At 53.2% G+C, this 12,887-nt stretch overlaps 1 protein-coding gene across 3 annotated transcripts in view; it reads right to left on the bottom strand.

Moving 5' to 3' along the window:
• The window catches only part of EXTL1 (exostosin like glycosyltransferase 1), a 14,661-nt gene extending 6,119 nt beyond the window's left edge, over positions 1 to 8,542 (bottom strand). Inside the window, exons 1-4 of one of the 3 annotated variants that reach the window (XM_037740678.1) lie at positions 8,043 to 8,534; positions 6,868 to 7,713; positions 1,034 to 1,127; positions 623 to 730 (exon numbers count right to left, since the gene is read on the bottom strand). In XM_037740678.1, the coding sequence (XP_037596606.1) occupies positions 623 to 730; positions 1,034 to 1,127; positions 6,868 to 7,643 (978 nt within the window). In that variant the 5' untranslated portion in view covers positions 7,644 to 7,713; positions 8,043 to 8,534. Of the gene's footprint in view, positions 1 to 622; positions 731 to 1,033; positions 1,128 to 6,867 lie in introns of all 3 variants that reach the window. The other 2 variants (XM_017534637.2, XM_037740679.1) reach the window with 2 other exon arrangements.
• Positions 8,543 to 12,887: the final 4,345 nt, after the last annotated feature.

The raw sequence follows: 12,887 nt of genomic DNA, 5'->3' as shown, positions 1-12,887 counted from the left end.
GTGTTCAGGGGTACATAGAGTTGGGTTTGAATGACACTTGGTAACCATGTGACTGTGGTCAAGCTATTTAGCCTCTCCCAGTGTTTGCTTATTAATTGCTTAGTACATTGTAGAGGCTCAGTAAATAAATGGTAGCTACTACTAACCACCTCTACCATTCTCAGGGGATTCAAGGCAGGTCATACATATATTTTTCAGAGCTGGACAAAATTAGTTTCATCAGATGGAAAAGTTGCCATGCGTTTTGCTTTCCCAGCCCAGACCCTATGGAGGCACTCTGAGTTTGAATTTTTTTGTTGCCTTCCCCTAAATTGATATTTAAGCAGTTCGCAGACCACTGGAGCTGGGCCCATGGGGATTGTCTGGTCTAGTTCATCCTATTGTAGACATGGGAAAACTGAGGCTAGAAGAGGATCAGAACTTGCTCTCAGAACCCTTAGGAATCTCTAGCTCCATCAGACCCTATGGGAGCCTGAGTGGGGAGAATTGGTGCTAGGAGAAATTCATCAGTATCCATAGAAGAAGGATAAGAACGAGGACTGAGGCCAGCCTAGATCCAGGGTTCTGGGTCCCTCCCCTTTCCTGGGTCCAGTTCCCACCCTGTGGGCAGGGCTCGAGTTACCTGAAGCAGGAGCCTCTCATCAGCTATGATGGCCGCCTTGGTCCAGTCAATGACCTCGGAGAAGGGCAGCTCCCAGCGGGGACTGAGAAGCACTGGGATGCAGCCGGCCTAGGGGGCGGGGAGGTCACAGGGAGCCCAGCCCCACCCTGCACAGACTCACCCCACTCCCCCAGTTCCCAGTTGCCCTTGGGGGCAAGTGGCAAAGAGGACAGGAAAATGGGGTTTTTCCGAGAGGGGAGGTTACGGTTGTTCTGCAGAGGGTGCAGTGAATGGGGACACAGGCACAACTGAGGCCAGGAGTAAAGAAGCAGGCAGCTCACTGCCCCTTCTCATTGGCCTGGACCCAGAGGACCTGCCAGCTCATGAGTGCCGAGGGACAGAGGACTGGTGACACTCAAATTGCAGTTGTACCTGCAAGGCTTGGAGGAAGCGAGAGGCAGCCTGGGGACGGTGGCCAGAGATGAGGCAGAAGGTGGCATTGGGCAGCATCTCCCAGCGCTGGGTCCTAAAGAGGCACAAAGGGAGGTCCCTGCACACGTGAGCCTGGACAGTGCCCCTCGCCCCACCAGGCTCCCTCAGTGGGAGCACCCCACACCCCAGGACCCCACACTCACACTCCCAAATATGCAAACCCACTTACGCATATGCACAGCTGCACACTGACACACTAACACAAACACAAGCCTCACACCAGCTGTGCATCTGCGGTTAGACTAGGAGTCAGGAGCCCTGTGTTCCAGCTCTGCCTCTGCCCTTGATGGTCTTAGTTAGACGCTTCCCTTGCCTTCTCTAGCCTCAATTTCCTCATTGGTAAAATGGGAGGAAGGAGGCCCTGACGTTTCCGAGGCCCTGCCTGACTTAGACATGCACGTCAGCCCTCCCCAACTCTGCCACACGGAGACTCTCGGCACCGCTCACCTTCTCGGCCTCCGAGCCCAGCCCTCCCCGCCACCCTGAGAGCCAGGCCTATGAAAGGCTCCTCTGTCCTGAGGTGGGCTGGGCCCCCAGCCTGGAACCACACAGGAAGCTGCTGCCCAGAGGCCCCTGGCCTAGAGGACAGGCCACCTCTGTTCCTTCCACTCAGCCCCCAGCCTTGTCCCAGGGCCACACTCAGGCTGTCTGTGCCTGTTGGGGAAGACAAGAGTCCCAGCCTCCTCAGAGCCACCCCCAGGGGACCATCGCCTGTGAAACCAGCTCGGGGAGGGATAAAGGGAGAGACCAGGACACAGGCCTGCTCAGTGTGGGACTCATGAGTAGGGCCCAGAGGGTCCTAGGACCCTCCTTAGTTACAGCCTGTTTGGCTCTGAGCCTGAACCTCCAAGAGGCAGACCTGGGATACTTAGGCAGCCTCAGGCCCATGCCCCACTGAACAGATGGGGAAAGTGAGGCCCAGAGAGACACAAGGACTGGCTCAGGGTCACAGATAGGGTTGGGGGAGACCTGGGACTAGAACAGAGATGTGCCGGCTCCTGACCCCGAGTTATCTGAACCACCCCAGAGCTGCTGCTTAGTGGTCTCCCGGGGACCCCAGCCTTCTTACTCCTCCCACCATGCTTAAGTGTCCACCAGGCCCTTCCTGGAAGAAGCCACAAGTTAGCATCAGGACACCCTTCACCTTATTAAAAGCCACAGCAGAGGCCAACCAGGTACAGCCCCCTTCACCCCCAAGTCAACCTCTAAGGAACTGAAAACCTCTAGGTTAAGGCTGAATAAACTGCACCACTGAGCCTTAACCTCCCTGGATCCTCTGTGCCTTTAAGATCCCTTCTCCCTCACAGTGGAGGGCCCCTCCCTGCCTTGTCAGCCTGAGGAAGTCCTCCTACTCATCTTTTTCTTTGAGACAAGCTCTTGCTCTGTCACCCAGGCTGGAGTGCAGTGGTGTCATCACAGCTCACTGCAGCCTCGACTTCCCAGGATCAAACTATTCTCCTGCCTCAGCCTCTGGAGTAGCTGGGACTACAGGCTGTGCTACCGTGGTCTGGCTATTGTTATTATTATTATTATTATTATTATTATTATTACTATAGCTCTGTTGCCCAGGCTATCTCAAACTCCTGGCCTCAAGTGATCCTCCTGTCTCAGTCTTCCAAAGTATTGGGGTCACAGACATGAGCCACTGAACCTGGCTTTCTCCTATGCTGTCTTAATGTCTAAGCTGAAACATCACCTCCTGTAGGAAGCCCTCCTTAATCTCTCTAGAGATGGCTCTCTCTGCTCCCACCTCCCAGTGGACTGCAGTGGTAATGATCAAGCTAACCTATATTGAGTATGTACTTTGCTTCAGGCACAGTTCTAAGTGCTTCATATGTATTACCTCAGTTCATTCTCACAGCACCTCTTTGAGATGGGGGGTATGCACTGTTATTATCTCATTTTACAGATGAGAAAACTGAGGCCCAAAGAGGTCACACAGCTCTTAAGTAGAGGAGCCAGGCAGGCAGCCTGCGCAACCACTCTTTGCTTAACAATGTGTGTCGAACAGTTGACTTGCCTGTCTCTCCTACAAGTCTGAGCTCCTTGAGGATGGGGCTGTACCTCCCCCATCTCAGTATCCCCAGGGCCTAGCAGGGTGCCTGGTGGAGAATGGACACTCAGTGGGTGCTGCCTGAATGCTCAGTGTGACACTAGGAAATACATCTGGGACCAAGAGACCAGGTATCCAGGAGGTCAATTTCAGCAGAAATTCTAGTGATGGAGCAGGCTGAGAGTGCAGCCAGTGTGTGGTCTCTGGAGGTGGTGAGTTCCTCATCAGTAAAGGCAAATAAGTAGAGGCTGCATGAGCACCTGTGTCGGGGAACGGGGAGTGTGTTACAGAGGGAGTTTGTGCATCTGTATGGTGACCACTGATGAAGTCTTAGGATTCTGTGGCCACATAAAGTATGCCATAGACTCAGGGCCTCAGTGCCCAAGGGTGGCCAGCGTGGCTGTACCCATGCCTCAGCGCTCTACTGGGGCCTGACCAGAGGCAGGGCCACGTTGTGACTTCCATGTGGCCTAGGCACTTTGGCCTTCACAGTCCCTCCTGCCATAAAAAAGGAATATAGTTCATAACTGTGTTGGTATGAAAACAAAGAGTATTATATATTAAAACATTTTCTGCCAGGTGAGGTGGCTCACGCCTGTAATCTCAGCACTTTGGGAGGCTGAGGCAGGCAGATCATTTGAGGTCATGGGTTCGAGACCAGCCTGACCAACATGGTGAAACCCTGTCTTTACAAAAATTAGGTAGGCGTGGTGGTGGACACCTGTAATCTCAGCTACTTGGGAGGCTGAGGCAGGAGAATTGCTTGAACCCAGGAGGTGGAGGTTGCAGTGAGTCAAGATTGTGCCACTCAAGTCCAGCCTGGGCAACAAGAGCAAGACTTTGTCTCAAAAAAAAAAAATTTTTTTTTTTTTACAAAAAAATATATTTTTTAATCTTTTTTTTTTTTTTTTTTTTTTTTTTTTAATTTTTTGAGACAGGGTCTCACTCTGCTGCCCAGGCTGGAGTGAAGTGGTATGATCTCAGCTCACTGCAGCCTTGACCCCCTGGGCTCAAGCAATCCTCCCACCTCAGCCTCCCAAGTAGCTGGGACTATAGGCATGTACCACCACACCCAGCTAATGCTTGTAATTTTTGTAGAGACAGGGTCTCGCCAAATTGCTAAGATCAAGCAATTCACTCGCCTCAGCCTCCCAAAGTTCTGGGATCACAGGCGTGAGCCACTGCACCTAGCCCTGATTTTCAAAAAATGAAAATATTTTCATGGGCCTATAAAAGTATCAGGGCCCTAGGTACTGACTGCACCCCTTGTTCCCAACGGATACAGGCTGGGGGACTTTAAAACATGCATCAAATTTATGTTAAAATATGGGGGAGAATACATATATTGCTTGTACACACTCAGAGTTTCTCAGAAAAGACACTGGAAGCGGTGTTTGGCTCCAGGCAGAAAAACTGGGTGGCCAGGGAGAGGGGTAGAAGGGAGGCTTTTCACTCTATGCCCCTTTGTGCCTTTGGAATTTTGTAACATGTGAATGAATTACCTATTCATAAAAATGAATAAATAACAATTTGAATGGGTGGAGATTTATTCCAAAGCAACAAGAGACTGTTCAACCAAGGTGGAAAAACATGGGCTTTGGAGCCAAAAGTATAGGGTTGAATCCCAACTCCACTGCTTCCAAGCGCGTGATTAGAAAAGTGAGGGGCCCTTGGAGAATGGGGGACCTTGTCACCCTGGGCTACTCCACCTCTCTGAGCCTCGGTTTTCCATTCCCTGACATGGAGATAATAATACCTCCCTTGAAGGGGGCATGAGAGGATCAGCACTGACTTAGGTAAAGTGCCTGGCACAGCACCTGGCCCAAGGCAGGCACTCCTCAGATGTAGCCTCCTCCCCTCCCAACTCTGGCCCGGCTGAGGGAATGTGGGGCAGTGGCAGGGGCTGTGAATGGCCTCTTTCTCTGGCCAGCACTTGTTTATTCAGGCTATCTCTCTCACTCTGTCCCTATACTGTCTGGCCCAGGCAGCTGCCTGGCACTTTGGAGAAACTGAGGTTCAAGCTACTCAAGAGATGACAAGTCCCATCACCTGCAGGGAGGCCGAGGACAAAGACAAAACTCCTTGAGGGTCAGAGGACAAGGCTACCAAGCTTTGCCCCTGGGAAATAAAACTTATCACAAATGCTACTCAGAGGGTCACCCACACTAATTAGAAGACCATAGCCAGCTCTTGTCAATTTCAGATCCATTAGTAAACATTTAATGAGCACCTACCTGCTGTGTGCAGCTCCCTAACTTTCAGTTTCTCAAAGTTCAGACTGAAATTGCTTTCAGGTTCACCAATAACGAACTGTGCATAACGGTAACTAAAGTCAGCCAAAAGAAGAACTTCCTTTAAGAATACCTGGGTGCCTCAACAGAAAAGTGAGGCACAAGAGCCTTGTCGCCCAAAGCGAGCTTCTGCCTGAGCTCAAGCTGCAAGGGCTTGGGTGAGATCCCTGACTTTTCAGGCTTCCTCCTTGGAGACCACTAGGGATGGGTCCTGGCAGAAGGACCCTGGGCCTGCCCGGGACAAGTCCTTTTCTACTCCTGATTGTGAGGGCTCCCTGCAGGCCTCCTTCTACCTTCAGAAAGTGGAAAGATCCCATTCCCACAAGAGCCTTTTGACTGAGAGACATCCCCAAGCAGAGGCAAGAATCCCTGGGAGGGAGCGGAGCTCAGAATAATTGATGTTGTTCAAGCAGAGAACAGGGAGAGAGACCTGTGAGAGGATACCACAGTGACAGTTCCTGACTCAGGTCTGCCCCTGGATCGGGTGGATACAGAGGGAACCCTCTGCCACCAGGGCCCTGGGCAACCTCAGAAGGACTTCCATTCTTGCCTGCCCAGCCAGTCTTTGGAGACTGCTGGCCTGCTGGGGACACAAAGGAATTAGAGTGCTTAGAGGACAATCTCTATCACCTGAGGTGCATCACCCCAACGAGCCCAGGTGGAAAAGAGTTTCCGCACAAGCTCACCAGCTCCCACAGGCCTCCAGCCCTTTATATATATCAAGGCCTTCTCACTGGCAGAAAGCTCTTCCTTATATCTGACCTACGTCATATTTGCTGTAACCAAAGGCTGTTTCCTTGAGAGGTTAATCCCCAAAATGAGAAACAGGAGCAGCTTCCACCTGTGACTGTGAGGCCCCGCTGAGGCATTTGATGAGTGATCATAAACATTTGCTTAAAACTCAGAATTCTCATACTGAAGGCTTTGGAGACAGGCAATTCTGGATCAAAACACTGGCTCCTTCCGGCTGGGTGGCCTCAGAAAAATTACTTAACCTGTCTGAGCTTTAGTGTCTGGTACACAAACACTTAAATGCTGACAACTAGTATCTTTTATTATAATGATGATTTATATAAGTGCTTAGCACAGAGTAACCACTATATATATGTATGTGGAAAAAAAAAGTATTAGGGTAGGAGGTTTGGAATAAGGGAGAGGAAGTAAATAGGAGTGAGTTGTGTTTTATGTTTTTTAGAGATTCCCAGGGGAGAACTCTAAAACCTACCTTAGACACCCCTTTGCAAAAAGTGCCCATCTTAATGGAAGTGCTCTCTGCCATCTAACCTGGCTCCCTCCTGCTGCAGTTGAGGCCTAAGGCTGCCAGGACTACCTGGTTCTCCCATCCCAGTCCTACCTTCTACGCTCACCTCTGGGCTTGCATCTATCCCAGCCCCATCCCATGCAGCCCCCAAGGCAAAAGGTTCACTTACTGCCCAGGTCCAGGGTCTTGCTCACAGCGCCCATCCCAGGGGCAGGCAGAGGAGTTGCTGCCTGCTGTGCGCCACCCACCCCTCTCCTCTTCCAGGGCTAGCAGGGCTACCCCACGCTGGGGGCTGTGTTGCCGCAGCTGGCCAGGAGCCCCACCTCGCAATGGGTGGGCTTCAGGGAGAAAAGGGAGGGCCACATCAAAGCCAGCCCGGAAGGAGTCCACTGTGGGGCTGGCCTCGGCCACCATAGCCTGTCCCAGCTGGAAGGTCCTGGGGCAGGAGGCTGGGTGGAGACGAAGGACCAGATGGTTCCTGCCCCTGTTCCATTGCAGAGGCATTGAGCTGCACTCTCCAGTCTGGGCATCCAGGCTGAGGAGGAGGAGGAGGCAGGCCCCAGCAGGGCTGAATGTATGGAAGCGAGAGTCCTCAATGGAAGCCAGGATCTTGCGATGGGTCTCAGAGATTGGTCCAGCCGCTGGATACACGAATACCTTGAGGCCATCACCCCTGCACTTCGAGGTGTCAAAGCAGGATCCCCAGTTGCAGCTGCCACCATGGGGGGCTCGAGGAGGCTGAGCGGCATCTTCTGGGAGCTCTCCAGGCTGGGAGAAGCTCTGCAGGAGGTCTGCATCCAGCCAGCGAGGCCAGCCTTGGGGAGCCCGGGGCCGAGGTCTGGGAGGCAATGCCAGGCGGAGAAGGGAGAAGCCTCCCAGCAGGACGAGCAGGAGCCAGGAGGCTGACAGTGCCAGCCAGACGGACTTTCTTCTCCACGACTGCATGTGGCCACCCACAGCCAGGGCTGGGGAAGCTGGGAGGCCTCTGCCAGCAAGCAAGCAGGAAGAGCAGGGCCTGTCGGGGGAGACAGGAGCTGGGACCCGCCTGCTAGCCCTGCGCTTTCATTGTGCAGATAAGAAGACTGAGGCCCATGGAGACCAGGCCACCTGTGTAAGGTCAGACAGTGAGTCACAGGCCAGGCAGGAGGAGGCCAGGTAGGACCCAGCTTGCTGGCCTGGCCCCCTGCTCTCAGGACTCTGCCTCCTCGGCCTTGGACAACCAAGCCTCCGTTTGCCCTCCCAGTAGGGACCACTGCCCCGGCGCACTGCTGTGGCTGATGCAACCCCTGTCCAGAATGCAGGGCCGTGTCCCTCTGCCCTCCTGGCTGCACCCCTTGACCTTACCCTCAACTGAGAGGAGGGCTGTCTGCCAGGCCATGGGGACCAGTCAGGGCTCCCACAGGGGGCGGCTTGGCCAGGGACAGGCTGGAGGGAGCAGGGCTGGTCTTCCCACTCCTCCCCTCGCCTGAGCAGCCCTGGCTGCCCCTGTGCCCGCTGGCAGACACTCCTGGGCTGTGGGCATGTGGCTGGAGCTAAAATTAGACCCTGCGTCCCATGTAGATCATCGGAGTCAGCTGAGGTCACAGCCTGGGTGCAGCTGGTGCCCCCGCTTTGGAGGGCCAGGCGGGCGTGGGGTCCTGGTCCTCATCCACTCTGCTGCTGCCCCAGCTCAGGAAGTGTAGCCCCTCTTCCCTGCAGCCCAGCAGCTGCCCTGCACTGTCTGGCTTGGAGCTATCACAGTGCAGAGGCCAGGGCCGCTGTGCCAAGCCCCTCAAACCCTGCGGCATCTCTTCCCGTCCCTCTCCAGTCGGCAACTGGCCGGTCTAGACCTCCTTCCTTAGGAGCAGCCTGGCTCCTCCCCTACCAGCCCTGATTCGCTCCTGGCTGGGAGGCAGGGACTCCATTTAACCCCTTCCAAACCAGTTTCCTCAACTGCTAATCCAACCAGCAAGTACCGCAACTCACAGCTGGCCATGAGCTATCACAGCCTCTGTCTCAGTCCTCTAGCCACCCTCCAAGGCAGAAGTTTACCTGTCATTTTTTACAGATGAGAAAAGCTCAGAGAGGGGATGGACTCTTCCTAAGGTGACCTAGCTAAGAAGTGGCAGGGTGGGATTTGAACCCTGAGCTCCTGATCGTTGGTCACCCCAGCCGTGGACCCTGTGGGTGGAGCAAAAGCTAGACCCTGCACCCGCTGTGGGCTATCAGAGTCAGTGGAGGTCAGAGCCTGAGTATGGGGACTCTACGATCAGCAGATGAGATGCGTGAGGAGTTAAGGGGTGGAGGTGGAGGAATTGGGTATGGTGCCCCCAACTGTCCCCAGGATTGGTCTCTCTTCCTTCAGCAGCCCCACCCCCAATCTCCTGCAACTCCCAGCCTTTGGCTCCAGTCTATATGGAAAGTTCTCTCTGCACTTGACTCTCTGTGAATCCAGGCCCCATGGAGGGATTTCCCTGGTCAGTGCCCTATGAGGGGAGTCAGGAGTGGGTGATGCCATCCACTGAGGAATCACTGGAGTGGTGGGGGAGATACATTCTGGCCACAAGGAGCCCTGGGCTCATAACGGGAGGCATGGGGAATCGCAGACTTGAGTGGGCTCTGCCTCTTCCCCTGACTGCCTCAGGGGTGTGGGGCCTCTGTCCCCTTATCTCTGGGATGAGCATAATCTCAGCCAGGAATGGGTTGCCAGGTTGACCCAGGCCTGTCCCCTGGGGTCCCTCAACAAAGGGTGGCCTCCTTTCCCCTGCTTGCCTCCCTTTGATCTTGGAGGGCTGCTGATCAGATGAAAGAGCCACCATGGAACGTGTTGCCCTTAGTGAGCAGCCAGTCTGAGAGACTGTCCTAAAAATGGCCTACAAAGGGGAAACCGGCCTCTCGGCACTAACGGCTCAGTCACTCAGTGATGAACCGCGTGGCTCCTGCACACCTCAGTTCTCCGACACTGAGAGGCCCCCACACAGGCCACTGGCTGCTTCTATTTCGCAAGCCGCCCTCTCACCATGCCCAGCCAACTCCTCATCCTGCAGGAGTCAGCTAAAAGCTCCCTCCCCATTGGAGAAAGAAGCTTCTCCAGTGTTCCTCAGGCTGGGTTAGAGCCCCCTTCTAGGTCCTCATGCCACTCCTTCATCCCTCTATCCCCATACGCAGTCATTCATTCATCTAACAAACAGGAGTGTTGAATATGGGCCAGGTTCTGAGCTAGGCCAGGGGACACGACGCTGAGTAAGAGTAATCATAGCTGACACTTGTATTGCGCTTACCATGTGCCAAGCATCTCTCGTTTGTATCAGCTCGTTTCATCCTTGCCCCAACCCTAGGAGAGAGAAGCTGATGATCCACATTTTGCAGATGAGAAAACTGAGGCCCAGGGAGTTTAGGTAAATTTAAGCTGCCTAAATTCTCATGGCTTAGCCAAGACTTGGACCCAGGTAGTGCACTCCTATAACCGCTGCACCATTCCAGCTCCCAACAGGGAGGGAGACAGATGAGCTTGCTATCCTGGAGAAGACAATTACAGAACTAGGCAATTGCAGGCAATTCCAGAATGAGGGGAGGGGACCCTGAGAGTACACAGAAAGGCTCCCCAGCCCAGGGGACCAGAGAAGACTTCCGAGGAAATGATACCTACCCTAAGACCTGAAAGAGAGCAATGTGGTTTTTAGAAAAATCACCGTGGCTTTCTGTGTGGGGACAGACAGGAAATGGCAGGACTGGAGGCAAGGACAGCTTTTTGGGGTCTGTCACCCCACAAGTCTCTCATTCATTCAACAGCTATTTAATGAACCCCTACTGTGAGGCCAGGCAGGTCTTAAGGACAGTAAGCAAAGCAGAAAAAATCTTGCCCTCCTGGAACTTACCTTCCAGGGAGGGGAAATAAGCAAGAAGAGAATGAATAAATATCTCATGCTATTTGGCAATAACCACTGGAGAGATGGGATGAGTTGCAATGTTAAACAGAATTACAGGAGGCCTCATCAAAAAGCTGGCATCTGTGGCCTGGTGCAATGGCTCACATCTGTAATCCCAGCACTTTGGGAGGTTGAGGTGGGCAGATCACTTGAGGCCAGGAGTTCAAGACCAGCCTGCCCAATAAAGCAAGACCCTATCTCTACTAAAAATACAAAAATTAGTTGGGTGTGGTAGTGTATGCCTGTAATCCCAGCTACTCGGGAGGGTGAGGTAGGAGGGTTGCTTGATTCCAGGAATTTTAGGCTGCGGTGGGCTGTGATGGTGCCACTGTATTCTAGCCCAGGCACAAGAGGAAGACCACATCTTTTAAAAATGTAAAGCAAATAAAAATAAATAAGCCAGGCAAGGTGGCACACACCTATAATCCCAGCTACTCAGGAGGCTCAGGCGGGAGGTTGTCTTAAGCCCAGGAGTTTGAGATCAGCCTAGGCAACATAGCAAGGCTGTCTTTATTGTTTTTTTTTAAAGATATATATATATATGCATTCAACAAATATTTGTTGAATGAGTGAAGGAATGGATGGATGGACAAAGTTGAGATGGCTAGGAGGCCAAAGGCCAGCTGGTTTGGGGTTTGGGGAAATACCTAACCCCATTCTATTAATAGCTCTGTGCATCCCCCATCCCAGCCCCGAGCACCCTGGCTGGCTCCTGCCCATGCCCATATTGGTGCACACACAGAAGCCTTCTCCTACCTTCATCCCGGTGGGGGAGGCCCTCAGGCCAGGTGAAACCTGGCCTTGTCTGGACTGCAATTCACAGGGTTGCCCTGGGGTTTGGATGGAGGAAGAGAAGGCAGGGGCATCCTGGCAGGCAGGACTGAGATCAGGGATTTGTCAGGGGCCTCCATCAGGCTTTTCAGTGCTCAGTAAAGCCACCAGGAGCTCCCATCCTATACCTGGGCTCTGGTCAATGGGACAGAAGCAAACACTTCGGGGGATGGGAATGAGCCAGAGCAAGAAGGAGAGGACAGCACCGAGGAGAGGGCCTAGCCTCTGGTGCAATGTAGGCGGCTTCCTGGAGGAGGCAGAAGACTTGTTCCCTACAGGACAAGATTGAAGTAGGCCTTTGTGTGAATTTGAGAGCTCTGAGCACTGCAGTGTGTGCCATAGCTGTGGTGGTGTCACAGCTGCCTGGGTGCTGCCTGGGCATGCGGGTGCTTCCTGCCTGAAGCACTAGGTGTCATATTGAACAGGACACCCAGGCAGAAAATGGGGCCTAATAATACCATGTTTCACCTGAAGTGTTTCCTCTCTGCACCCTGCTTGGCCTTCCTTCCTCCCTTCCGCTTCAGGCTGGGCCTGAAATCTCCAGAAGTAATGGCCCTGGTCCTCAGAGAAAGGGACCCAACAGTAGAGTCCTGTGGTTAAGAGGACTTGAGCTCTTTCACAAGCTGGATATTCCTGTGCAAGTTACTTCACCTCTCTGTGCTTCTGTTTCCTATCAGTAAAATGGGGATGCTAATAATAGCTCCTTCCTTAAAGGCTTGCTGAGAAGGAAATTAAATAAATGAGATAGTGAGTGTGTAACATTCAGTACCCCATGCCTGGTGTGGAGCAGGCCCCTAACAAATGGCATCCTTCTGTCCCTCCTCAGACCCAGGGAGGTGAGACTCGCCCAAGGGGCGCCAAGGTATCCATCTGGCTGGATCAGGACCAAGACTTGGGCTTCCCCCTCCCTGTTCCTCTTGCTGCACCTCCACCTCCATTCAGGAAGAAAAAAGATACTTGGACTCCAGGAAATGATCACCGTGGAAACCCATCTGCTGCTTCTTGTCTATGGCTGTTTGTTCCTCCAGCTCTGGGCTGCCTGAGTGTCTCACTGCAGAATTAGCAAGTGTGGAGGCTGGAGGATTCCGGAGGCTCTGGGGTCGCAGTTCTCTCTTGCCTGAGTGCAGAGATAACGACAAGCCACAGTGAATCCCAAATTCTGCAATATCAATCAGCTCCAGATGAGTGTCTGCCCCCGTAGATCCCCGCCTCCGACAGGATGCAGAGCAGTTCCCGCACATAGCAAGTAACCACACCTGAACCCCACAGGGTACAGGGTCAGGGAAGCCATGCGGCGGACCTGGGGATGGGGGATGGGGAAGCAGGTTCCAGCCTCTGCGCCTCTTCTAGGCATGGCTATGTGACCTTGGACAAGTCACACCCTTTCTCTGGGCCTTCATTTTCTTTTTTACATATTTTTTAAATTTGCTTTTTATTTTAAAATTTGTTT

This window comes from Cebus imitator, unplaced genomic scaffold (assembly GCF_001604975.1).
Source record: "Cebus imitator isolate Cc_AM_T3 unplaced genomic scaffold, Cebus_imitator-1.0 Scaffold87, whole genome shotgun sequence".
NCBI lineage: Eukaryota > Metazoa > Chordata > Mammalia > Primates > Cebidae > Cebus > Cebus imitator.
The sequence above is the reverse complement of the archived record's forward strand: the minus strand, read 5'-3'. Positions and strand labels throughout refer to the sequence as shown.